The sequence below is a fragment of the Opisthocomus hoazin genome, chromosome 3 (genome assembly GCF_030867145.1).
Source record: "Opisthocomus hoazin isolate bOpiHoa1 chromosome 3, bOpiHoa1.hap1, whole genome shotgun sequence".
NCBI lineage: Eukaryota > Metazoa > Chordata > Aves > Opisthocomiformes > Opisthocomidae > Opisthocomus > Opisthocomus hoazin.
In genome coordinates, this window is record NC_134416.1 from 37,492,279 (window position 1) to 37,515,803 (window position 23,525).

The window sequence follows — 23,525 nt, forward strand, 5'->3', positions numbered from 1 at the left end:
TATAAGGAAGAAATTTTTTACAATGAGGGTGGTGAATCACTGAAACAGGTTGCCCAGAGAGGTGGTAGTTGCCCCATCCCTGGAAACATTCAAGGCCAGATTGGACAGTGCTCTGAGCAACCTGATCTAGTGGAAGATGTCCCTGCTCACTGTAGGGGGGCTGGGCTAGATGACCTTCCTTCAATGGTCTCTTCCAAAGCAAACTATTCTATGAGTCTAACGTTCTAAAGCACTGAGTCTGAACCATAAAGGACAATTCTTATTGTGTCAATCTGAAATAAATAAACTGATTTTCCATCATTTTAGCTTTAAAGCTGGATTTTACAAATAGTATAGTAATATATGTAATTGTCAGTTATCCATTTTTAGCAGAATAAATATGGAAGGAATAGAGATATTATATACAATGCATATAAAGGAGATTAATATATATTAATATATGAAGTAGATTAATATTCATTTATGCTACTATGTATTAGTTTAAACAATACACTTTTATACAAATCAGTATTTTAAACTGTAGTAAAAATAAATGCTGATGTAAAGCTAAGATGGAAATAGCTAGGATTTCAGCTCTGCAAATTCCAACAGATTCTTCCCACAACACTAAGTTTATTCACAGCTTAACTATTTTATGGCGCAAGATTTTTAACTTCACATTAAATAATACACCATGATTGCAACTTAGAAAGAAAAACAGAAATAAAAATGCTACTGAAATACTGTATGAGTGAGTTAACAGTATTGTAAGAATTCTGGCTTCTGGTATTTCCTGAGTTTTGAGTGCCTGACTTTTTGACTTGGTTCTGCACCAAAACTAAAGATTTCTTTTTAAAGAAAGGAAGGGGAAAAAAAACATATTTTGTTTGGGATTTTTCTACACGCTTTTGACTTCCTTAGCACATCTTATAAATTGCCTAAGCACAACCTTGCACCTCTTTGTCTACCATCAGCTAAACAGAGAGATAAACTTAACAAGGAGGCCTCCGCAAAGAATAATCTGTCATACGCCTTATTGCAGAGCAGTGTGCTCCAGCAAGCTAGATCCACTACTTTTCACATACTTTCTGTCTCCTGCTGTCTCTAATCCTCATGAACCAGGGCATGCCAATCTGCTCTCTAAACCTTAGTAGTTAGTTGCTCTCATAAAATTAAGACTTAATTAAGAAATACCTTTAAAAATGTGATATACAAAAGTGGACGTATGGCTGTGTGAATCTGGACTAGGTATTTATACTTCCCGTTCACTCTTGTTCCTCTTGTCTGCTTAGACATATGCTTGTCGCAGCAATGTCTCTGTGTATACTTCTCATTAATGCTAACATCAAGGCCACCTCAAAGTTGGACCATAAGCATACGTGTCGTCATCTCCTGAAACTCAAGCCCTACCAGCTGTCTATCTGATCCTAGCAGCTCTGCTGACTTTAGAAATACTCGGAGGAAACACATGCAAGCCTCAAGTAGTGCTGTCTCCTCTGCTTAAAAGAAGGCCCAATGTAGACTGTTACAGTGTAAGACAGAAAAAAACAAAACAAAAAAGCTTATGGCCAGACTAACACTAGCCAGGGCACAGTTTGGTCTCATTAATGACAGTATCAGTGTGGACATAGCTTATGTGTTTGTCATGAACCTTACAGAAAGGAGTCCCAGCTTCTGCAGCTCAACAGCATAAACCAGGAAACAGGGTCACACACTGAAGAGAAGTTTGTTTTTTGGTATAGATTAACTGAAAATACAAAAACGGCTTGCCCTCCTTCTTTAAATGGGTTTTTAACACTATTAAATGGCTTCTGTCGAGCCTCATGCATATACAGCTCAGCCAGCCAAAGAAAACTATCACTGTAACTGTAGTTTCCAGATAGATGCAAGACAATCTGTTGAACACCTTCTAAACAGAAATACCAGAGGCTTCTCTCCTCGAACAGCATCAGACTCCTTACAGCAATACTGTGACATCCTCAAATGTGCTTTGTTTCACTGACACAGAAGACATAAACCAGTCTAGAAAGTGGTCTTAGAATTGACATTTATTGTGCAGGTCCCACACACAAAGATACAACATGAAATATATCTGATGCGTGATATGAGAGCAAATAGTAAACGAAAACCAGAAGATTGCTTGTGTTTCCAATCTCAGTAGTGCCCAGAGGCATCAGAGAAAATAAGCCAGGCTGAAAATAAACTTTACAAGTACCAGACACAAAAGCTATCCTGCACAAAGAGCCATATACAGCATATGTGCTTCTAAATCTCATCCTATTTTGAGAAATTTAATCATACATAAGCCTTTTGCTGCCACCTGTACAGAAATCGATGTTGCACAGAGTACTTCTGGGCAGTGAAAGTAAGTAGACTATCATATAGTTGAACCGACATGAATTACACTAAGGATCCAAACTTTTCCACAGCAGAAGTTTTATCCATGTTCATTCCTGCATATGACAAGTTTAACTGCTGTTCAGTGACATTCATTTTAATGTGAAATACTATTTCAACTTTGCCCTCTTATTTATCCAGTGTAGAAACCACACACAAGCATAAATGACAGGTACCGGAGAACCAACCTATAACAGACCAAAGCAACTGTTTCACAAGCTCTTGAGAGACTGCTAGTCTGATGAGGATGCTCACATCCATCTTACGCCGAGATCACAAACATTTTGCTTGTGAAAAGCCCAAGCACAGCCCTGGAGGACCACTGACATCTGGTGGTGACTCCAGCCCTCCCCACCAGCACCTGCAGCCCCGGGCAGGCAGCGAGCGGTAGCTGGAGCGCAGAGATCGCGGAGGTTTTGGTTTTACTGAAGTAAAACCGCTTTGTCAATAATTAGCCTGTATCACAGCCCACAGGGCTGTGAGTGTGAACACCTCTGGGAACTTATGAGTTCTTATCTAGAACGAATGCGTTAAAAAAAAGAGGAAGAAAAAAGTAAAATATAAATTAATTCTAAAGAAAGCTAAGTCATATATATTGCACTTTACCATGACTTGATCAGATTATATTTTACAGATGGCCTGACAGAAATACATGCCAGGAAAGCATTAAGTTACAGGCCTTACCCTGTGTTTATCAACTGACCAGAGTTTGTTGGTTACAAGTAAAGGCAGATGAACTGCAATATACAAACCACAAACTCAGTTAAACCTGCCAGCGTATTAATAATATTGTTGGATTAAACATACTCTAGAGATAATAAAGCTTTTCTAAATAGAGCACATGTAATTCAACAAGTTCTTGGGAACAACTGGGTCATGAAATAGAATTAATATAAAACTGTTTTTTCGACAAATTAAAAAAAGCATTGTTTCCTTGGTAAGATATTTCTTACTACTGAAAAGGAGCAATGAGATTAGGTCTTCTTTTCCTAGACAACTAACACAATATTAAATTATAAGCAGGAGTATGCAACAATTTTATCCATTTTCGTACCTGCTAGATGGCAAGACTGCCCAGACAGAAACTGCCTCAGTTCTCTCCAGCAAACGTGAGAGTGGATCTTCTTGGTGCTCAAAAGCAATTGTGCAGAGAGACCACAGCCACCAGCACTGGATCTAAAATGTACTTAGAACTGTTAGCACTGGTTGTTGATACGCAAACATTTAAAGTTATGTTTTGCTTGTTGCAGTTATCCATAGCTTGTAAACAAAACTCTGAGGCTTTCAGACATTCATCCAGAATACAAAAACCTTAATAAACCGTCATGAGAATTTTCAGCCCTTCCCAATTGCTTTCTTGTTGCAAAATGATTCAAAGACTGCCTTCAGGTAAATGTGCGTTTCTGATTGGAACAGGAGCTCAGTTCAAATCTAATAAAACTCTCAGCGTCTGCTGAGTAGTGGGAAGTAATCAAAGTGTTTTTCTACAACTTTCCTACATGCTACAAGAGTGCAGCTTTGCAAAAAATCTGAAGTACAAATCATTTGTCTCCAAACTGACCTATATTTTTCACTCAGCACCAATCTGACATCTCTCCATAAGTAAACAGATTGCTAAATTAGTTTCACTTTACATCTAGGCTACCTAACCAGACTGAAAGACAGTGAACTATCTTAAATTACTTTCAGAAAATGCATTGTTCTGCATACATTTCTTAGTTGGCTGTGGCATGTTGTGGGCAAACATTTCATAGAGGCACATGCAATTGCTAACATAGCCAGGTAACGCGCAAAAAACAGTCCGTGCTCAGAGTGGAAGCAACAAAGTGTACATGGGACACTAATATGGAAACTAGTGTACCAAGTCACCGCAATGAAACCAGGAAATGTGCACCGACATAGTTTGGTTCGACCCAGCCAGGGCTTGTGGCTGAGCTGTGTACCTGGCTGGGCCAAAGGCTACCCAAAAGGCTTTCAAAAGACAAGTGTCAGGTTTTTCACTCCCATTTGTATTTCAGCAGAAGTCTAGCATTTGTTGAACACTGATGCCTGTGGAGAATTTCACTCCTGGCTTGCAAATCACTGATGCTCATACCTGTTTCAAGTTTCCTCCCACACTGCACGAACATACAGCGACAAAAGTGGCTCCACAAGGCTACTATTAACACACTCCTAAAGGTCCAACTGCAAATCAACTGACATTAATCAGTACAGAGACACCCACTCCCACACATGACAGGCACAGAGACTATGTTCCACTTAAACCTTAATCTGAGCATTTAAAGTAAGTGCTATTTTCACTCTTTCAACAATGCTGGTTTCTGCACAGTGATGCATTTCACCCACAGTGAAAAGCTGTCACATCACTGCATATCTATTAAATAAAAGCATTATAATTAGGTCAGCTACTGGGTAAAGGAGACAATAATCGCTTTAACAAAAGCACTGTCACAGCCCTTATAGGTCCTCACCTGAAAAGAAAGTCTCTTCTTTCCTTTCTTGTCCCCCCAACTTATATTTTCCACAAATATCTCGGTATTGCTATTCCAATTATACAACAGCAGGAGACGATTACTGTGTGACAATGTTCTAATTCACAGACATAACCTTTCTTCTATGTTTATATTTTACTGGGTATATATTCCTGGGCAGTAGAGATGCCCTCCAGTCACCACCAGGGACAGGTGGGTCTAAAAATAACTTTGTCTGGTTCTAATTGATAATATCACGCTGGCAAACCTCTTACGAAGACACAAGAAAGCAAGGTAACCCACTCCCGCCAGCACGCTGACTAGCAGGGAGGTGCCCAGAACCCTGGGCGCCCTTTTCTTGGCCACGCGGAACGCCGTTGGCAGAACAGCCGAGATTAATATGTTGTTGACGTGTCCTAAAACTTTGGAAAATGCTTTTCTCTTCAGGACACGCTCATAATAGGCTTCCAAGTTGGGCCGCTTTCCATTTCCCCAGTTTCTTCTTGCTAATCCGAGAAACTTCAGGCGATGCAATGTGACGGCAAGTGATACATCTGCCAGACTGAAGAAATCACCACAGAGCCAAGGCTGATTTTCATCTTCTAAGCAGAAGTGAAAGATAAAAAATTATACTATATTATATTATACTATATTATATTATGTTGCAAAGTCTTAAGCTCAGCAGCATGGCCTGTATTTGTTAAGAAAAAAAAGAGCCACATTTCAGGTTCATAAATTATAACCCACAGTAAACACTTATTTTACTCAAATACATTTCTCAAATCTGGATTAAATTAAACGAGTGGAAAGGAAGAAGGCAGTTTAGCTTCTACTGAAAAGCTACCACTTGCCTGAAGAATTTATCGTCTTACCTGTGTCACTCAGCTGTATGGCATTCACTCAAGAACAGCTAATTTGCTGGAGATTTTAAAGTCAAAAAGAAATGGATCAGACAACTGTCCTGCACCAAACACACCAGCTCAGCGAGCAGACAGCTGGTCTACCCGTCCTTCCTTCGTGCCTCCTAGACACCAAACCATGGGGTTTTTACACTGAGAAGTCTGAGAAGCAATGGATAGTCACACTGCCCACCATTAGTCAGGAGCAGAGATGGAGACCCCAGGCTCCCTCTCCAGTCAAAGGCAAGATGTAGATCTTCCTGGGATGGCTCAGAGCAGGCTCTGCCAGGCAGCATCACACCTCTAACTTCAGCGATCTGAAGCACCATCACTTGAAAGGGCTGACCCGTACTGACTGCACTGAGAGCTTCTGAAACCCAGGAGACGAAATTTAGTAGTTAGCATAGCTGCCAGCATGAGTACTCTGCTGTAGCCTAGATCTCAAACGGGACTATGCCGTGCCCTCCTCACTTGCAACATTTTGCAGTTCTTCCTCCACAACAGGCATGCAAAACCACTGGCGTGAATGTTCAGCAGCACCTCTGTGGAAACAGAGAAATTCTGCAATGTCCCTTTCAACTCATTTGCCACCAGAGGAAAACAACAGTTTGGCACAATGCTGGTACCAGTCCTTTTCGATCAGTTATCCAGGTCTGGAAGAAAGGCCTCTACAGAGAACGAGTGTATCCTGTGTTGCTGAAAGGATACCCGGGGATGCACCCAGGGCATTAAGTAAGCAAGATGATGGAAAGGAAGAGCAAAGAAGCTAACCTGTGTGAAAGCAAGATGCCTGCAGTGGCAGCAGCAGTAAGTGAATTAGAAACTTGAGCAGCAGCAAGAAAAGCAGAAGCTCAGAGGTTGACCAGGACCTGGAGAAGCACTGTTCACAACCCTCAAAAATGTGAATACCCCAGACAAAATTCCAAGAGGCAGCTAATAGCCGTACGTTTTATGAAATCCTGGGATCCTGGTGGTTTTCATAAGCTCTTCAATATTGTATTAGTTGACTTCTTGGAAAGGCTATTCAGCAGAGAAAGCAAAGGGGCCGCTAGAAATAGTGACAGACTTCGTTTGCTGAACAAAATCCTACCATCCTTTGTGAGTTAAAACATTTTCTGTGACTCTTCAACTGTTGAGTCAGTAGAAAATTTAACGCAGATTTTCAATCGCTGGTTCAAATCTACTGTCTTGATAGTAACCGATGACTATTACAACTGTTAATTATAGATCCAAATGCAAAGAGTTATTGATCTAGGCAGATGCAGTTGATACTGACTGGTGCTTCATGCAGCTCCCAGCGAAGTCAGAGGTAGGATTCCTATTAGAACCACTGGCCTATTAGACCAGACACTGAATAAGCAGAAGACTAATCCCATTTAAACAAAATTCAACTTTCATGTGGGCGGATGGCAGGTAAACACCACTGCTTTCCAAGAGGGTGGAGGAGGGGGCTTACTTAACCGTTAGAGCACTTATCCAGATTGCTAATTCTTCGTTTACCACAAGTATCAGCACAGTATTTAAACAAGATTGTAACAAAGCTGTGTTAAACATTAAGGTCATGATCATTACAGTGAACTGAGGCCTACAACTACAACATCAAGAATAACATTCTGTAGTTAAGGTTTTTCGTATTTTGTTGATAAAAAACTGCAAAACTGTGCAGATAATTATACTTGCTATGTTGAAAATGTGATCGAGCACTCTCATCAGACAGTGAGAACTCACTGACAGCATCAGTAAACTAAACTAGTATTTAAAATGGTTTTGATCCCTTCTGTGATGTTTGATCAGTATATGCTGAAAGTATCGAATCGGACACATTAAAACCAGTCCCGTAATGGTTCTGTCAACAAGTTCACTCAGTCTCCCCCAACATAAGCATCAACAGGATTTAACATGAATAACGCCTTACCTGGTGTTTCCTCATTTCGCCGCTGCAATTCAGTCTCAACCTGATCCAAAACTTTTTCCAGTTCATCCAGTATTTTCTTTAGGTATTTTATATTATCATGATCCAGCAGTTTAGACTAAATATATATACAGGTTAGTGTTTTAATCATTGTACAGAATTTACACATATATTAGAGAAACTTTTACTTAGATACTACAGTGTTTATTCATAAAATGTGGTTATCTTCTCCACATAGTCAGCTGGATACTGGTGACAATTCAGATCACAGAAGAAAAGCATGAGAGATGCTAGGTATTGAGGTTTACCTCACCCTGCAGGGTGCTCAACAGCCCAACACCAGCACTGATATGCACTTACCTTTGGAGTCAGTGGCACCAGTCCAACACCTCAGCACACACTTGAAGTGTGTCGCTGATCTGGGGGACAGACTGCTTCATGCCTTGTAGGGTTAAACCACTGCATGACATTACTGGTAATGACAGGTGAAACAAATGTTTGCATCAGGACAGAATAAATCTGACACTAACAAGCTTATAATAAAGGGCGGGGAATACAAAAAGTTTTCTTACTTTAAGGCGCTTCTGTTTTGCTATATAGGCATCTTGAAGATCTGGATTTTCTTCCGCAAGTTTCTTCAACTCTGATTCTGTGTTACTTATTTGGCCTGATACAAAAAAACAAAGGAATAACATTAGATATCCAAACATACCTATAATGCAATCCACAGGAACTGATCAATAGCTTGCATACGAATACCACACCAAAGAAATGTGAAGCGGTACTTCAATACAGCATCACCACCAAGCGGGGATTCAAAATCACCATGTTTTAGTAAACTTAACTGCTGCAGAAATTGACTCCACCCCATCTTTCTGCTCATCAGTTTGCAATGAACTCTCTAAAGTGATGATCTGCCAAGCAAGAATGAGCAACTCTTGTTAATATGTTTTTCTTATTCAAATAAAACCATTTTGGTGCCAAAAACTGTGCTAAATCCATGAAATTCTACTACAAATATCTCAGGTCTCTGATGGTTTTGTACCTTAGTTTCCGGATTCCTAACACTTTTCATGCTGTGAAAGTGCAGATAGCCCCATACTGAGATTTTCTGTCGGTCACTGTAGGTCACATGCATAACTCCACAGCAAAAGCCTAAATGTCACATAGTATGGAATCAAGGTGGTTTTAGTCAGCTAAAACGTGACACCAAAAACCTGTGATCCCTTTTGGAAACGTTCATTACGGAGTATATGGATGTTCTAGAAAAACATGACTTAAAGAAGGAATGACATGAAAAATTTAAGATAATTTTACTGATTTCTACTCCACGTGTATAGCCTTTTCTCTCCTTAAAATGGGGGTTTGCTTGAAAATGCCGTACTTACAAACCTAGAATATCAAAAAATAGTGAATAATAAGTTATCATCTAAAAATACATAATTCTAGTAATAAACTGAGAACAAAAGAACAATTATAGGGCATGAATCACCTCTCTCTTGTACTTGATAATTAAGATTACTTCCAATTAAATCTTATAAACTGACAAAACATTCTTGCTAGAGAATAATAAACTCACTGTTTTATATGTTCTTTGTTTCAACCTGACATTACTGTGAAAGCTGTCTTTCAAAATAGCAGATGAAGAAATTGAAGGATGTAATCACACAACAAAAATCTTCCACATACAATTAATTACTTAATTGGATTTGGTATGCATAAACACAGTACATAACTGGCTGGTGCCGCCTTATATCTAGCACTCTGAAAAATATCAGCTTTTCAAAGCTGGAAACTAAACCATTCAGGAGAATTCTAAACAAGCAAAGGAGTTGTTTAGGAATATCCATGAGCTATTAAAAAAAAGCCTCAAATCAAGAAAGCAGGCTGTGCTTTAAGTATAAAAAGATAAGAAAACGTCCCAATGTAGACAAGTGGTAATTTTAGCTCTACCAATATGAACGTGTGTGTGTAAACTGACAATTTACACCAACTAGAAGCTAGAGGGGAAGAATATATACCATCAGCAGAACACAACACAACATTGTAAAGTGAACCGTAATGAAAGCACTGAATATCACCATGTGAAAATAGAAAAACTATCCATAATGCCTACGAGTAAAGTACGATTGTTCAATAAACAGTTTGCACCTGCATTTGGGGAAACAAAAAATTAAAAAGAGACAGTATGCTGATATAAGAGAATAATTCACGTTACTTCAGTAAAAAAAAACAGAATGTTCATTACTCTTGCTGAAATCACCCATTCTAAAACTCTACAGACACTTTTCATAAAGAATTTATTTTTAAATAACCATTGATCGCTGGACCAGCAACACCTACTTCTAAATATTTTGCAATGCTCAAGAAGTTTCCAGCAGACAGAAAGAAAACTAATTCTGCACTGATGTTTTATAAAGGATAACTCGTGCAACTATAAGCAAAATTAACTGCCTGACTTCACTTTTGACAACATAACAGTGTGGCTAATAAGTGAACTGACTTGCCAAAAATGTTAAGGAGGAGGATAACACAGTTTGTTGGAAACAGAACTTCTCAAACTAACACAGTATCGTAATTTATGATGTTATGAATTTGGTAATAGGATAGTTGCATTACATTTCAGTCTCTGCAGTATTTGACCTTGTTCTACGAGTATTCTAAAATATCCTGCAAAAAAAAATCGACACGATATAAAGCACTGACATGAACAAAAAAAAAAATCAGACATCTCAGAACATAACTGTAAACAGGGAATCGTCATCCAGACATGTTCTCGGGATTTGATTCTTGTCCTGGAACTATTCAGTTCTTTCTTAATACTTAGAAAGAAACATAAAAGCATCAATTAAAGTTTACTGTGGTACAAAGACTAGAAGGGTCATAAATCAAGAAAAAGCACGGCACCGATACCCAGTGGTCTGGACTGGCTGATAAACTGGGCCTCGGCAAGCAATCGATGTTTCAACACAGTCCAACGTAAAACATAAACAGAAGCAAAAGCTACAGACCATGTTTCTTGGTAAGAACAGTGTAAGTTTGCAAGCAGTTCTGAAAAGCTAGACTGAGGTCATGATCCACAACCAGCTGAACAAGGATTCCCAGTGTAGTGCTGAAAGTAACGCTGGAGTCCTTGTACATACATACAGCGAAAAAAACAAGAATAAAGAACTAAATATTTATCTCCCCATCTGACACCAAAGCGAACAGAATTTGCTGTCCAGTTCTGGCGTCCAAACCCAGGAAAAAAAAAAAAGGGAAAAAAGAGAGCTATGAGAACTGAAAGATTATTTGCCAAGGATTTTTCGAAATATCACCGAACGTTGTTTAAACTAAGTATTTCTGCAAATTACTGGATTTGAAACAGGAGTTCATTTCAGGAGGTTCTTATAAAGGGGACTGGGCAACATAATCTACAGTTACTTCCTCTGCCCTTAACATAACTTTTCATGGGAAAGTGGTATGTATATAAAAGTCCATCAGGGAAAACACCAATCCCAAGGAAGTCAAAGGGCATTTTACCATTGATTCTACCAGACCATCGGTTCATCCTTTATCCTGATTCTACATTTTTGCGTTATTTGCACCCAGGATTTTGGCTGACATTGTGCTTTAACAATTTCCGTTTGTCTGATGAACCCAAGCTACTTACTTCTTCGCACTTGTTTTTTCCCTCCCTACCCATGGCACCAAGTTGACACTAGTACATTCTTCACACAAAAAAGGCTCTAATGATTCTCTTATAATATATTAGACAAACAGATTCTCTTTCATTGAGGTTTGCACCACTCTGAGAGGAAAGCAATTGCTTTAATTTAATAGGTAAACTTACTACAATTTTACAGTCACAAAAAAATGGGTATCCTGCAGTGTAGTGGTTTGATGTGAGCAGTATTAAAGCTGTTCCCAGAAACTGCTTAATAAGCATAAACAGCAAGATCAGAAAATAAAATACTCACAGCTGTCACAGCTGCCATTTTGTGTTATGCACAAGAAGCCCATTTCAGTCACTGGGAAAATAAATTCCACAGACACCTCAGAAACAACACTTCCTCTTTCCCATTTTCAAATCATAACAGACTACAAAATCAATAAAAAGTATATGCACAAATTATCAAGGACTGCAACTAAAACTGGAAATCTGTGATCAATATATTCTGCTTAAGGTACACTGAAGACACAAGATGAATGTAATGCAACATCCTACTAACTGATAGGCATCCAGAGCTATACCAGTACATACTACGAATTCTGCTGGTAGCATAGGCTGGAATCATGGAGTCCACTGTTAACTCGGGGTGCAGGATGCAGCCGTGCGTGTAGGCATCCATTGGCAAGGAGTCTAGAAGCTCTCTATAGTGTTGCACCCTTGGGTAATACATGCTCCCTTCTTCCGGCATTAATCTTGGTACTTCCTCTGCAACACAAAGTTAAAAAAAGAGTTGAGAAAAGAGGAACCATGTAATTGACCAAAAGCACTATTTCCAAAGTTACTTTGATTACATCCAACCAGCAGAGATGACACAGCCACAGTTAAGAAAGCTTTGCTTGTTCCCTGCTATAACTCAACAGTGTTATCACAGCTCAGAGAAATGTATATACACATACTTAATTTTAAAACGTTTGAATAGTTCCAATTCCTATGCAGCAACCCACATAAACACGTATTAAAGAGGCCTCCAAATCAGAAAACTGGATTCAGCATCTACTCTGTACTTCTAGGAATGGGCGACCGTGGCACACAACCCTTTAGCCCTCTCACAGTAGGGCACAGCTGAGGTTCTAGGAAGTTGTTACACCTGAAACATTAGTACTGCTGCAATGCTGTAAAAATTACAGTACAGGGATCATACTCAAAGCATGGTTAGAAGTATTCCTGCCCACCATGGAGTTTCACCCTGCACTTGATCTGCCTGGGCCCCAACTCCTCAATTTGATAAAAATGCCAGCATTAAACACACATTATATTCAACTAACAATGAAGTTCTCTTCATGCCTTAGAAACTGCAGCGCTAAACCCCTCAAACACAAAACACTGCCTCTTCACACCTAAAATACTATCTCTGCATTTCCTTCAAAAGTTGAGGGAGTCTGTTTTCTGGCAATACAGACCCAAAAAATTTCGCAACCCTGCATGCGATCACTTCAGAGTTTTTTCTTTCTACTTTTTTACCTCTTCACTCCATTTTGGCTCCAAAAATAATTTACTCGCTCTACCTCCTTTTCCCGCCCAAGATTATTCTGGAATTAAGCATCCATCTTTTTTTCCTTGCAGAGAAGCAGGACCTGCCCAATAACAGCAGCTGCACAGCAGAATGATGTTCAACCCACCATTTCGGGCGGCAGTCCCACCGCAGGGCTGCCACTACTGACCTCTCCGTCCTTGCTGGAGGCGTACAGAGGACAGCGGTAGGTTTTTACCTAACACATGCTTGTAAAGGTGTTGCAAGGCTGGCAGTTTACAGAATCACAGAATGTTCGGGGTTGGAAGGGACCTCTGTGGGTCATCTAGTCCAACCCCCCTGCCAAAGCAGGGTCACCTACAGCAGGCTGCACAGACCCGCGTCCAGATGGGTCTTGAATATCTCCAGAGAAGGAGACTCCACAACCTCCCTGGGCAGCCTGTTCCAGTGCTCCATCACCCTCAGAGGGAAGAAGTTCTTCCTCATGTTCAGACGGAACTTCCTGTGCTTCAGTTTGTGCCCATTGCCCCTTGTCCTGTCACTGGGCACCACTGAAAAGAGCCTGGCCCCATCCTCCTGACACCCACCCTTGAGATATTTATAAACATTTATTAGGTCCCCTCTCAGCCTTCTCTTCTTCAGGCTGAACAAGCCCAGCTCCCTCAGCCTCTCCTTGTAGGAGAGATGCTCCAGTCCCCTCATCATCCTCGTAGCCCTCCGCTGGACTGTCTCCAGTAGTTCCTCATCTTTCTTGAAATGGGGAGCCCAGAACTGGACAGAGTACTCCAGATGGGGCCTCACTAGGGCAGTGTAGAGGGGGAGGAGAACCTCCCTCGAGCTGCTGGCCACACTCCTCTTAATGCACCCCAGGACACCACTGGCCTTTACCCCATGCCACCAACTACTAGGAGAGCCCGTTTACTTGTAAGATTATAAACGTTTTCTGGCCGTGCAGGAGCCAACAGGCAGCGGTACGGAGCTGACCCCAACACCGCCACGTGCTGCGGGTAGGAGGGGAAGGACGTCACACCGAAACGGCGACGGGATTACCATCCACGAACGTTGCCTCGAGGTAATCGATGATCTGCGTCGCCTCACAGATGATGTTTTCCCCGTGGATGAGGACAGGGACTTCCCCGGAGGAGTTCAAGCGCATGAACCACGGCTCGTTGTGCTCGCTCAGCGGCAGGTTTACGTCGTGCTCTTCACACTTCAAGGATTTTTCGGCTATGGCCAAGCGCACCTGCAATGCCATCACTGCCGTCACCCCCGGGGAAGCGCTCCCCGGGCAGCGGAGCCGGCCCGGCCTGGCCCCCCGCTCCCCGCCCCGCACCGCCGCGGGCAGGCAGGCAGGCAGGCAGGCGCTGCCGGCAGCCCCGGAGGCCCGGCCGCCGCCCCGCTCCCCTGCTGCCCCCCTCACCTTCTGCGAGGAGAAGGACTGCGTCCAGTGGTACAGCACCAGCGACGCCATGCCCGCCGGCGCGGCCCAGCGCGGCCCAGCGCGGCCCGATACCCTGCGCTGCGCTGCGCCGGGAGGGGCTGCCGGCTTGCGCGGGCGCGCAGCGGGGGCCGTGCCCGCCCCGCGTCGGAAATCAAAAGCGGGAGCTGCGCGGGGGGTGCGGGGGAGACCCCCCGCCTCTTGCCGCCGGCCGGCCCCCGCGCAGCTCGGGGGGCGGCCCTTCCGCGGGGGAAACCGCCCGCAGCATCCCCGGCCGGGCGCAGGAAGAGGGATGCGCCGGGTGAAAGGTCACGTGGCAGGACTTCCCTTGGGTTTTAATAATTTTGTTTTTTTTTCTTCCCCCCCTGAAGAAGTACTTCCACTGTGAATTTCAGGGACGCCGGCGTCACGCTCTTGGGAAAAAAAAATGCTAAATGTTATCAGAAGACAACCTGAATTGGACCCTATGGGTGTAAACACTCTGCTGCAAAGCGCACTTAACGTTACCGCAAGAGGAAATAAAGCTCTAGGATAACACGCACTTCTTTTGCCTCCAGGGGCGTTCTTTCAACCTTAAGAGACAAGGCTTCTCAACTGCTATTTTTTTCTCTAGGCAAAATTAGAAATTTTGACAGTTTTGCAGGGTGCTTTTTTCCTGTGTGAAGTAGGGTCCTGAAAAGCTGCTGATAACGAACGCTACCTTCCATCACCAGAAAATACTTCCTCCGTATCTCACACTGGGGATAGTTTGGAAGACTCTGTTCCCGGAAAGCGGCAAAATAATTCACTCTCTAAAACTGAGGTTTGGAGTTTTAGAAAGCGGATGCACAGCGGTCAGCTCCGCCCAAACGTGCGTGCCGAAAAGACACAACTGCTAGGTATTTGTGCTGTGTTAACACACACATTGATTACATTCCCCAGAAATGCTTATCATATTTATGATTTTTCTGAGAACTCATTGGCATATGTTAATGTACTTCACACATGTCTGTTGGTGCCTCCGGGTGGTCATCGGGGGCCTCCAGATGAAGGCTCATACTCTTCATCACGGTGTCTGCTGGTCGACCTTTGCTTGTGCGCAAACTCGGTTCTAAGATCACGTCTACCATGTCCTTCAAGGTTGCTTCGTTACGGTCTTATGGCCATCTTGTAGCCCCCTTATCTTCACAGTTCTGCGCGTCTGCTCTCCTAAGGCCAAGCTGTCTAAGTGGGATTATTCAGGAGTCTCTTATTTTACAACCTTCCCCATTATTCACAAAGAACCAAGACTTGCTTTGGTTTCAATTAATCTGTTGTGCAATGATTCTGAGACCTAAAATGGTAACTTTTATCTACATCTGCTACATCTGCTACATTCGCTATGTTCACAGGTATCAATGCGACTGCTGATGGTGCATCCATCGGACACTATCTGCTGCATCAGGGAGATAAGCAAACTAAAAACCACGGTGAGATTACACAGTCCAGAATATTCTCTTCATCTGGACTGCTTGATCCGCAATAAAGGTGACCACTTCAGGTGAACCCGACAACCCACTCCCACATGCAATTTCTGTATACCAGATGAATCCCACCATTGGTGTCCTGAAGACTTGGAGCTAGTATGTCGAGAGCTACGTCCCAAGAACAAGTACATTTGATTTTAAGGGAAATTTTGACTAATGTTAAGCAAGGGAATGGATTTAAGTCACTGAAAGAGACAAGGTAATGGACAAATCTTAGAAGTCAAAAGGGAAGAAGCAAAGAGCCAGCTTCCAGCCCCGCACTGTTCACCTGAGCGGGCACAAGGGCAGCCGTGTGCCTTCCCCAGAGGCTACACCCAGCTGGAGTCACAAACAGAAATAATCTCCTCAGAAGGGCAGGCACGATGAGAGGCTTCTCACAAATCCCAGCTGAGAGTAGTCGGTGTGTTACTGATGGCAAATCCTACATTTCTGGGAATTTAATTTAATTGTAATTCTTCAAAAAGTCAGAGAATATGCTTAGAATTGATGGTAAGAATGCAGTCAATGGAATGACATAAATGGCTTATGACTGGAGTTATTTCCCTCCAAGATATATGCGTAAGGTAAGAGTGCTGGAGTACCCTCTCGTGCCCTAGGGCTTTACCCAGTGACTCGCTGACACATGGGTATTCTCACAACTCCCTGCCTGCGCTGCTGTACCATTCCTCGCAGCTAGATCTTCCAATATCTCAAGGCAAAGAGCTGAGCATCAGACATTATTGTTTTAAATTTACATGCACTAGACACTCATTCAGGTTTTGGAGTTTTTTTCTTAATTTTGCCTTTGAATCAAAATGTTGTCATTCTGTCAGTTACCAGACAGACCACTACTGCATTTCAATTCTCTTGTTCAACTAATTGATTTAATATCAAGCGTGGTCTTCTGCGTTTGAGTTATGTTCTGTTATCTGTTTTAGATGCCTAGAAAGGCAATCTCTCTTCTCACACAATAAGGGAAGAAGGACCAGCGAGAACAGCTATTTCCTACTTCAGACCTGTTCAATAACCGAGCAGCCGCAGTTATACTCGGGTGTTTCTTCTCCCTTTCATCTTTTTATCAGCATTGCAGTGAAATACCACCAGAATGGCCCGGCAGCTCTTCTCCCGACCGACCACGCGAGGCCTCCCTTTTCCAAAAATACGATGCAAAGTGCCTTCTCCCTCCGAGATGCTGGAGAAGAAAAGGGGCTGATGCCTTTTTCTTCTGGACAAGCACGTATCCATCCACCTCTCTTTGCTCCCAAGCCCCTCCACCTTCTCCTACACGAAGAAAAGCGAGCAAAAGGGCCAGGTTATGAAAAAGCTCACAGCATCCTGGAAAACCTTGTTCCACGTGCATTTACACAGAGCTTGACACAACTGAAATGAAAGTTAGGCTCCGTAAAGGTGCTTTTTAATCTGTAAATGTCATGAATACAAAAGCAGCGCAAGAAACAAAGCCATGCAACTGCAGACCTGAGCGGCGGCATGGCACGTTGCCGTTGCAAGCAAACTGCTAGCACTGCACAATAGATCATTTTTCTACCACACTGATATTCTTGCCCTGTTTCTCTACGTGGGCTCTTTTGGGCCTTTTTTAGCATCCTGTACATGTTTACAAAAAATATACGTATAGACTCCTCTAGAAGTTTTTTTTTATGCACATATTTTTACATCATGGAAAGACAATAACATTCGCAGGTATTACGAACAGATGAGCAGTACCAAAATCAACTTAATAAGCTGATATATAAATTTGGTCAAAGATCTGCAAATCAGTATTCTGGTTGTTTTCTTCCTTACTTCACCACTCACTCCGTGATACTGTCAGGAAACGTCTAGGCCAGATGTGTCATAAAAGTTATTGCTGCCAGTAAAAAATCACAATTTCTTTCTTATCCAATCAAATTTTTGTGCATATTGAAAAGCAGGTTTGATTAGATTCTGGGGGTGGGAGGGGAATCTTTTGCTTTTTTCTGTGCAGCCAGAGCCATTATAGCTGAAAACTAGCTGGATTCCCTGCATGCATCATTACCAGATGCATTGGTTCAGTTCCAAGTGCAGAACTGGCCTAAATGACAGTGGTGCAGGAGTTAATACTGGTTGGGAAAGTAAGATGGGTTCTATTCCGGACCTTCTGTCATCAATAGTTATAGGCTAAATCCCAGCTGCAGACAGTGCACTACTGTAGATGACACGAGTCAAAAAAGCCACAGCATTGAATTCAGATACACAGGTGAGATTTAATATTGACAGAAGAACTGTCTTTAATATGACTGATGGATTAGATACGCAACCCTGCAGGAACAGTGAGAGCGAAGTTACATCTCGACAGTCACAGCTGAGACTATCTGTGCCCTAATTTAACTGCGTATAAAACCATGGAGGGATGCCAAGCTAAGTAAGTCCAGATAGCTGATGCATATTCGCAAGAAATATAATTACTGTTACCATTTTGCATCCAACAAAATCCACCTATTAATAGAACTTCTTTAGTTACTTTCACAGTTACTTACCATATCATACTAGGTTTTCTTCAGTGATTTCACCACAAAATTCTGCCAAAGTTTTCCCTAAACACCGTAGTCCAACTTGTTCTATGCAGGAGATTCCTATATCAATACTTCAGAAATATTGCTTAATAATTATTTTTTCTATATAAAATTATTCTTTGTAGGTTTATAGTAAGCTTATTTCAAAATAGTAGTGATTGCATACATTTCTAGTTCTTGAGATGTAACAAAACTATCCATTCTTCTAATGCTATACAAATTTCAACAGTTTTGATGATTGCAATAAATTTTCCTGAAATATCAGGCTTTTTAATCAAGCACATAAATACATTTAATATATTTACATAAGGTGCAAAAAGGGCAATTTCTTAGCTATAAACCTTAAAGTCTAGGTATTATCATTACAGCTTCATCCAGTGTATCACTCCTCAAGCTTTTTATACAAACAGCATCTTCAAATTATAAAATCTGACGTCAGCCAAATTCAAAAGATCTAAACCATGTTTTTATATACTTACCCATGTTTGTTGTGTCTGTGTATATGTGTCATATGCTAAGGAACATGATCATTACTGAGCTATTAGGAACAATTCTGTACCATCATTTCACATGCTTATCTTCCCTCACATTATCTTAGATGTGTAACTTGCACAAGTAAAAATTCTATTGAAAAGTTCTCTTGTGCTCTGTACCTCTGTGCACAACATCCAAGTGTTGATTTTTACACTGGTTTTAATCTAATATTGATGATATTTTGATGAACAAAGATTGCCATCATGTTACATGTTTTCACAGCACTGTCTAGCACATTGGGTTTTGGCTGTCCATTAAAATTCACATATTACCACAGCACAAACAATGAATGTAAAACACAGCATCTGCCAGCTGTTGCCTGTGGCTAAAAGCAGAGCGTGCAACTTTGAGCTAGTAAAATAGATTATTTAGATGCTGAAACAAAGTCCACCAAAGTCAGTGGGGTGATTCGTACTGACCCCGATGGGTCATATACCAGGTCTTAGGCCTGTACAAATTCTACCATGATCACACTGCAAAATATAAAGATCCAGTAACTGGGATGACAACCAACCACAGAAAGCCTTAAGGAAATCTAAGGGGTCAAATAGAATTTTGTAAAATGTCCTTTGAAGTCTCATGCAGTATTTTCTTTGACTGGAAAATAATTTTAAAAGATCTTTCCTGAAAAAATGATAGAAGTCAGATTCTTGCCATCCCTGAAAAAAGCCCAAAATTTACCCATTTAAAAAAAATTCTAGTAAACTTAGTTACACTTTTTATTGAAAATGTTGTGAAAACTTTGTTAATTTGTAAATTTGTTTAAACTAAACATTTGATCTTTTTCAGCCAACTGCTCACAAAAATAGTTTTAAAATACTTTAAATGGTTATCTCGTACTTCCAAACATTTTCATTGACAAGTAAAAAAATAACTGCCACTGAGGCAGAGTGATCACTTTTAACAACATTAATCATTACAACACAAAACTGTTGTTCTCATTTAAATAAGGAAATTCTTATTTCTTCAGCCTTAATTCATGCTGTTTGCTGATTAACTTTTGTGCAAGCCAGGACTAAAATATAAATGGTAACTGGAAAAATATTTCAATCAGCCTCCTTGAAATCTCACTTCATGAGACAGTCGGACATCCGTGCTCGATGGAAGTCCGAAAAAGTGCTTTCACGAGCTTAGGTCACCCTCTGTTCCAGAGCACCCTGCGCCAGCACAGCAACACGGCTGCCGGCTGTCCTGCTCCAAGCACGAGCTGCCCTGCGCCGTCCGTGGGCCCCACACCACCGCAGAAAAATCATCGGGGCCGGCTCAGGGTTGCTTGCGGAGAAACAGGGGCCATAAGCATCCATACAATATTTTCTCTTACTGAGCAACAATTTTTTTTTGTTCCCCCCAATCTACATCACATAAATTATGCACCAGTAGTGCAGTGTCTTTTCAAATTATAGTGCGGCGGGAAAAAAAAAGGAAACTATAGTGGTCAACTATGATATATCAATTTACTGTATTTAGTGATTTTCAAAAGCTGGAGAAATTTTCATTAAGTTCCATTTCTCATGACATCTGTATTAGCCAACTGGAATTTTTATTCCTGCTATTTCCCAGCGGGGGGCCCTCCGTGTGCGTGACTTCCAGCACCAGCTCTCATTTCTGTGCTTGACAAAGGGAGGCTCGCAGTTCCAGTGACACGGCTTCCATCCTCTCCAGCCAGACGTCAGGACACTATTTTGTTAGGTCTTCAGGTAGATTTAAACTTCTTCTCCCGTTTTTATTCAGACTAACAAAACTGCTGCTCCGTATCTGATTGAAAATTGTTGTTTTTCATCCCCTTGGCATGTGTTGACGAAAAAGCCCTAAAGAATTGGACTGTTAGTTGACACCAAGTAATAAACCCCTAATTTGAGTCCTGATCCAGAGAGATGCTACTTTAATTTAAATTATTCTTTTAGTCTATAGATAAGTCTTCTTTCTTAAACATAGATCAAATGTTAAATAAACAATATTTATGGTTTAGGTCTACTGAATAGCAAGAAACAGTCAACTCTCTTGCTCTGCAGCCAAAGGTATTTTGTGGCACCAAGGTATTTCCACAGAGATTAACTCCAACGCAAGCAACAATAATTTAAGAAACTGGGATTCACTGACTTGATTGTTAGAAACTATCTGTGCCACTTACAATCTTAAATTTTCAATGCTTGAAATAAAAGAACAGCAGAATGTAAAACAGCTGGACAAATTCATTATCAAATAGCACATGAACACAATATTCACCTAACTCCTCTTGTAAGCAAGACCCTTGTTTGTGAATGTATAAATAGGACAAGATACAGTTTTGGGCAGCAATAGATCTGGGCACTGAATCACTGTCTGTGTTCTTTTGGCACTAACTGAAACATGCTGGCATGATTTTTTCTCAACTGCATAACGTCATTCACAAATAGAGAACAAATACCAGAACTACTGCTCTGAAAACACATTTCCCTCGTCACATTTAGCTCAGTGAGATTTTCTTGAGAAAAATAGATGTAGCATATTAGTGCCAGCTGAAGGCAGTAATACTTGCTATTTAGCATTTACCAAGTTATCTGACCAAAAAAAAAAAAGAAAATAGGGGCTACACAGAGAAAGGGATGAATTTAAATCCTGTGCGTGTAACTGATACAAATGAAAGCATGAAGTTGTCTCCGTGCCCTGTGCAAGTGCAGGGGAGAAGCGAGCGCAGCAGGTGATGGTATGTGTCTGAAATAACAAACCCTTTCCACTAACACCCTAGCTAATTCATCGGTTGGGGAGGCAAAGCCAGAGGAGAGAAGCTGCAGAAGCTGAAGTGAGCTTTACAAATTTTAGAGACGCAAAACTGGTGGGGGGGGTGGAGGAAGACTCAACGCCTCTGTTTGATTCCTGTAGTATCCTATCAAGTCCACGGGCCAGAATGCAAAGGCAGAATTTGACTTGTGTGTTACAGTCCTCACAGCAAAATGCAAACATTAAAAATACATAGGAGCTATATTAATAGAAGAGTCAATACGAACAGAGCTTAAGGACAAGGAAGCGAGAACATCCTTTTGGCCCAGAGGGGATAATCCATCTTTTCAAGATGAAGAAATTAACAGGGTTTTTTCTTGACCTTGAATAATTAAATTTTTCCCTCTAACATGCTAGATAGGCCACTGCCACAGACCTTCAGGGCTATCTTACTTTATTTCAATATATTGCACAAAGTAAAAAATAGCTGGAAAAAACTTTTTAATCTCAGCATTTCTCTGACTTCACCTTATAATACATATTCATTCCAGTTTTGACATTGCGTATGACCTAAGACAGTTGAACAAAGAGATCTTTCTCAGTCCACCTTTCCTCCTCTACAAAAGCTTCATGGTTTCATGGTTCTAAGTCACTGGAAAACATAATCAAGTCAACATTAAAGGGAGTCTAACAAGAACACAGTTCACATCTTAGAATAGTGTTTTAATACTGTGATTAAATTTGTATTCCCCCTAAACTGCGTTTTGTTTGAACTCCCCCGCTTGTGATCCCGTGTCCTCCGTTTTCTTGATGTCAGCTTCTTCACTGCCGGCAGAAGATCCCTCCAAACTGCAGCTGCATCTGTAAATGTTTCATCAAAGGCCTCCAACGCCTGGTAACCAGTAGACATGGTTGATGCTACGAATGTGATCTGGGTCTATCTCAGGGAAGAACAGCATGACCATATTTACTGCCGATGCTATTCTGGGGGCTGTATGACGTGCTTCTCCCCTCGGGCTGAGCAACGCTTGCCTGTTCGTCTTTCAACACTCACTCCAGGCATGACAGGATGAAATAAAACAAAATTTACTGGTGGCAAGCTTACTTGCATATTGAAGACTTCCATTTTAACAACTTCATCATGCACACACACACACATGCTTATTTCAATAATCATGTTAAACTTTTTGTAGTCTAGGTAGATCAGACACTTAGGTTACATTTAAAAAAATTAAACCATAAGAAGACAAAGAAAAGTATTACTATATAAAATGATTCAAATTAGTATGGAGGCACAAGTCTATTTGTCCCCGTAAATTAAATCTTAACTCAGGTTGGATGGAACACAGTGGGTCCGGCTTTGCACAACACCTCCAAATGCGGACAGCAGTTGTGTCTCCCCAAAAACTGTGAAAAATACTGCATTTCTTGAAGCAGTCGTGCACATAGGATCACCTCTTCCAAAATCAGGAAAGTAGCTTAGGTATACAAACTGAAACTCGCTCAGTAGCCAGCAAAATGAGCCAGGCACTCCCGGTGATTGATTAAACTCAACCTAGCCCAAGATCTGTACTATGCTTTGTAATAGAGAGCAGGAAAAAAAACCCCACCCAACAAAATTTCCGATTAAAATGGCATGCTCAGTTTTCACACTTCAAATGTTATAATTTTTCCAATATTAAAATATTTAAACAAAAAAAAAAAAAATCTAGAAACATGCCCCTGTTACCATATAGCACAGAAAAGATCACAATTTTTTTCTTCTCTTAAGCCTAAACAAATAAATTTTCAGCACTAATAACACCCAATTCATTTACTTTCTGGATACTGAAATTTGGGGTAGGAAAATCCTTATATAATGGATTTTCAAAAGTGGCTGTCATTTTTTAAATATTTCATTGAGCTCAATCTTCAAAATATGCTGAGCAACCAGCTGTCAAAAATCAAATCTTACTGAAATTTTCATTAGTTAGACA

At 41.1% G+C, this 23,525-nt stretch overlaps 1 protein-coding gene across 2 annotated transcripts; it reads right to left on the minus strand.

Moving 5' to 3' along the window:
• Nucleotides 1-2,012: 2,012 nt before the first annotated feature.
• Nucleotides 2,013-14,556, minus strand: GDAP1 (ganglioside induced differentiation associated protein 1). Of its 2 annotated transcripts, none has more exons than XM_075415991.1 (6): nucleotides 14,262-14,556; nucleotides 13,892-14,084; nucleotides 11,902-12,075; nucleotides 8,231-8,325; nucleotides 7,662-7,776; nucleotides 2,013-5,446 (listed from the first exon to the last, which is right to left on the minus strand). In XM_075415991.1, exons 1-6 carry the CDS (start codon nucleotides 14,310-14,312, stop codon nucleotides 5,067-5,069), a joined length of 1,008 nt encoding a protein of 335 aa, XP_075272106.1. In that variant the 5' UTR covers nucleotides 14,313-14,556; the 3' UTR covers nucleotides 2,013-5,066. The 2 variants fall into 2 exon arrangements, with proteins under 2 accessions (XP_075272106.1, XP_075272105.1); XM_075415990.1 differs by having other exon boundaries at nucleotides 2,013-5,449; nucleotides 14,262-14,555.
• Between the last annotated feature and the right edge of the window lie 8,969 nt (nucleotides 14,557-23,525).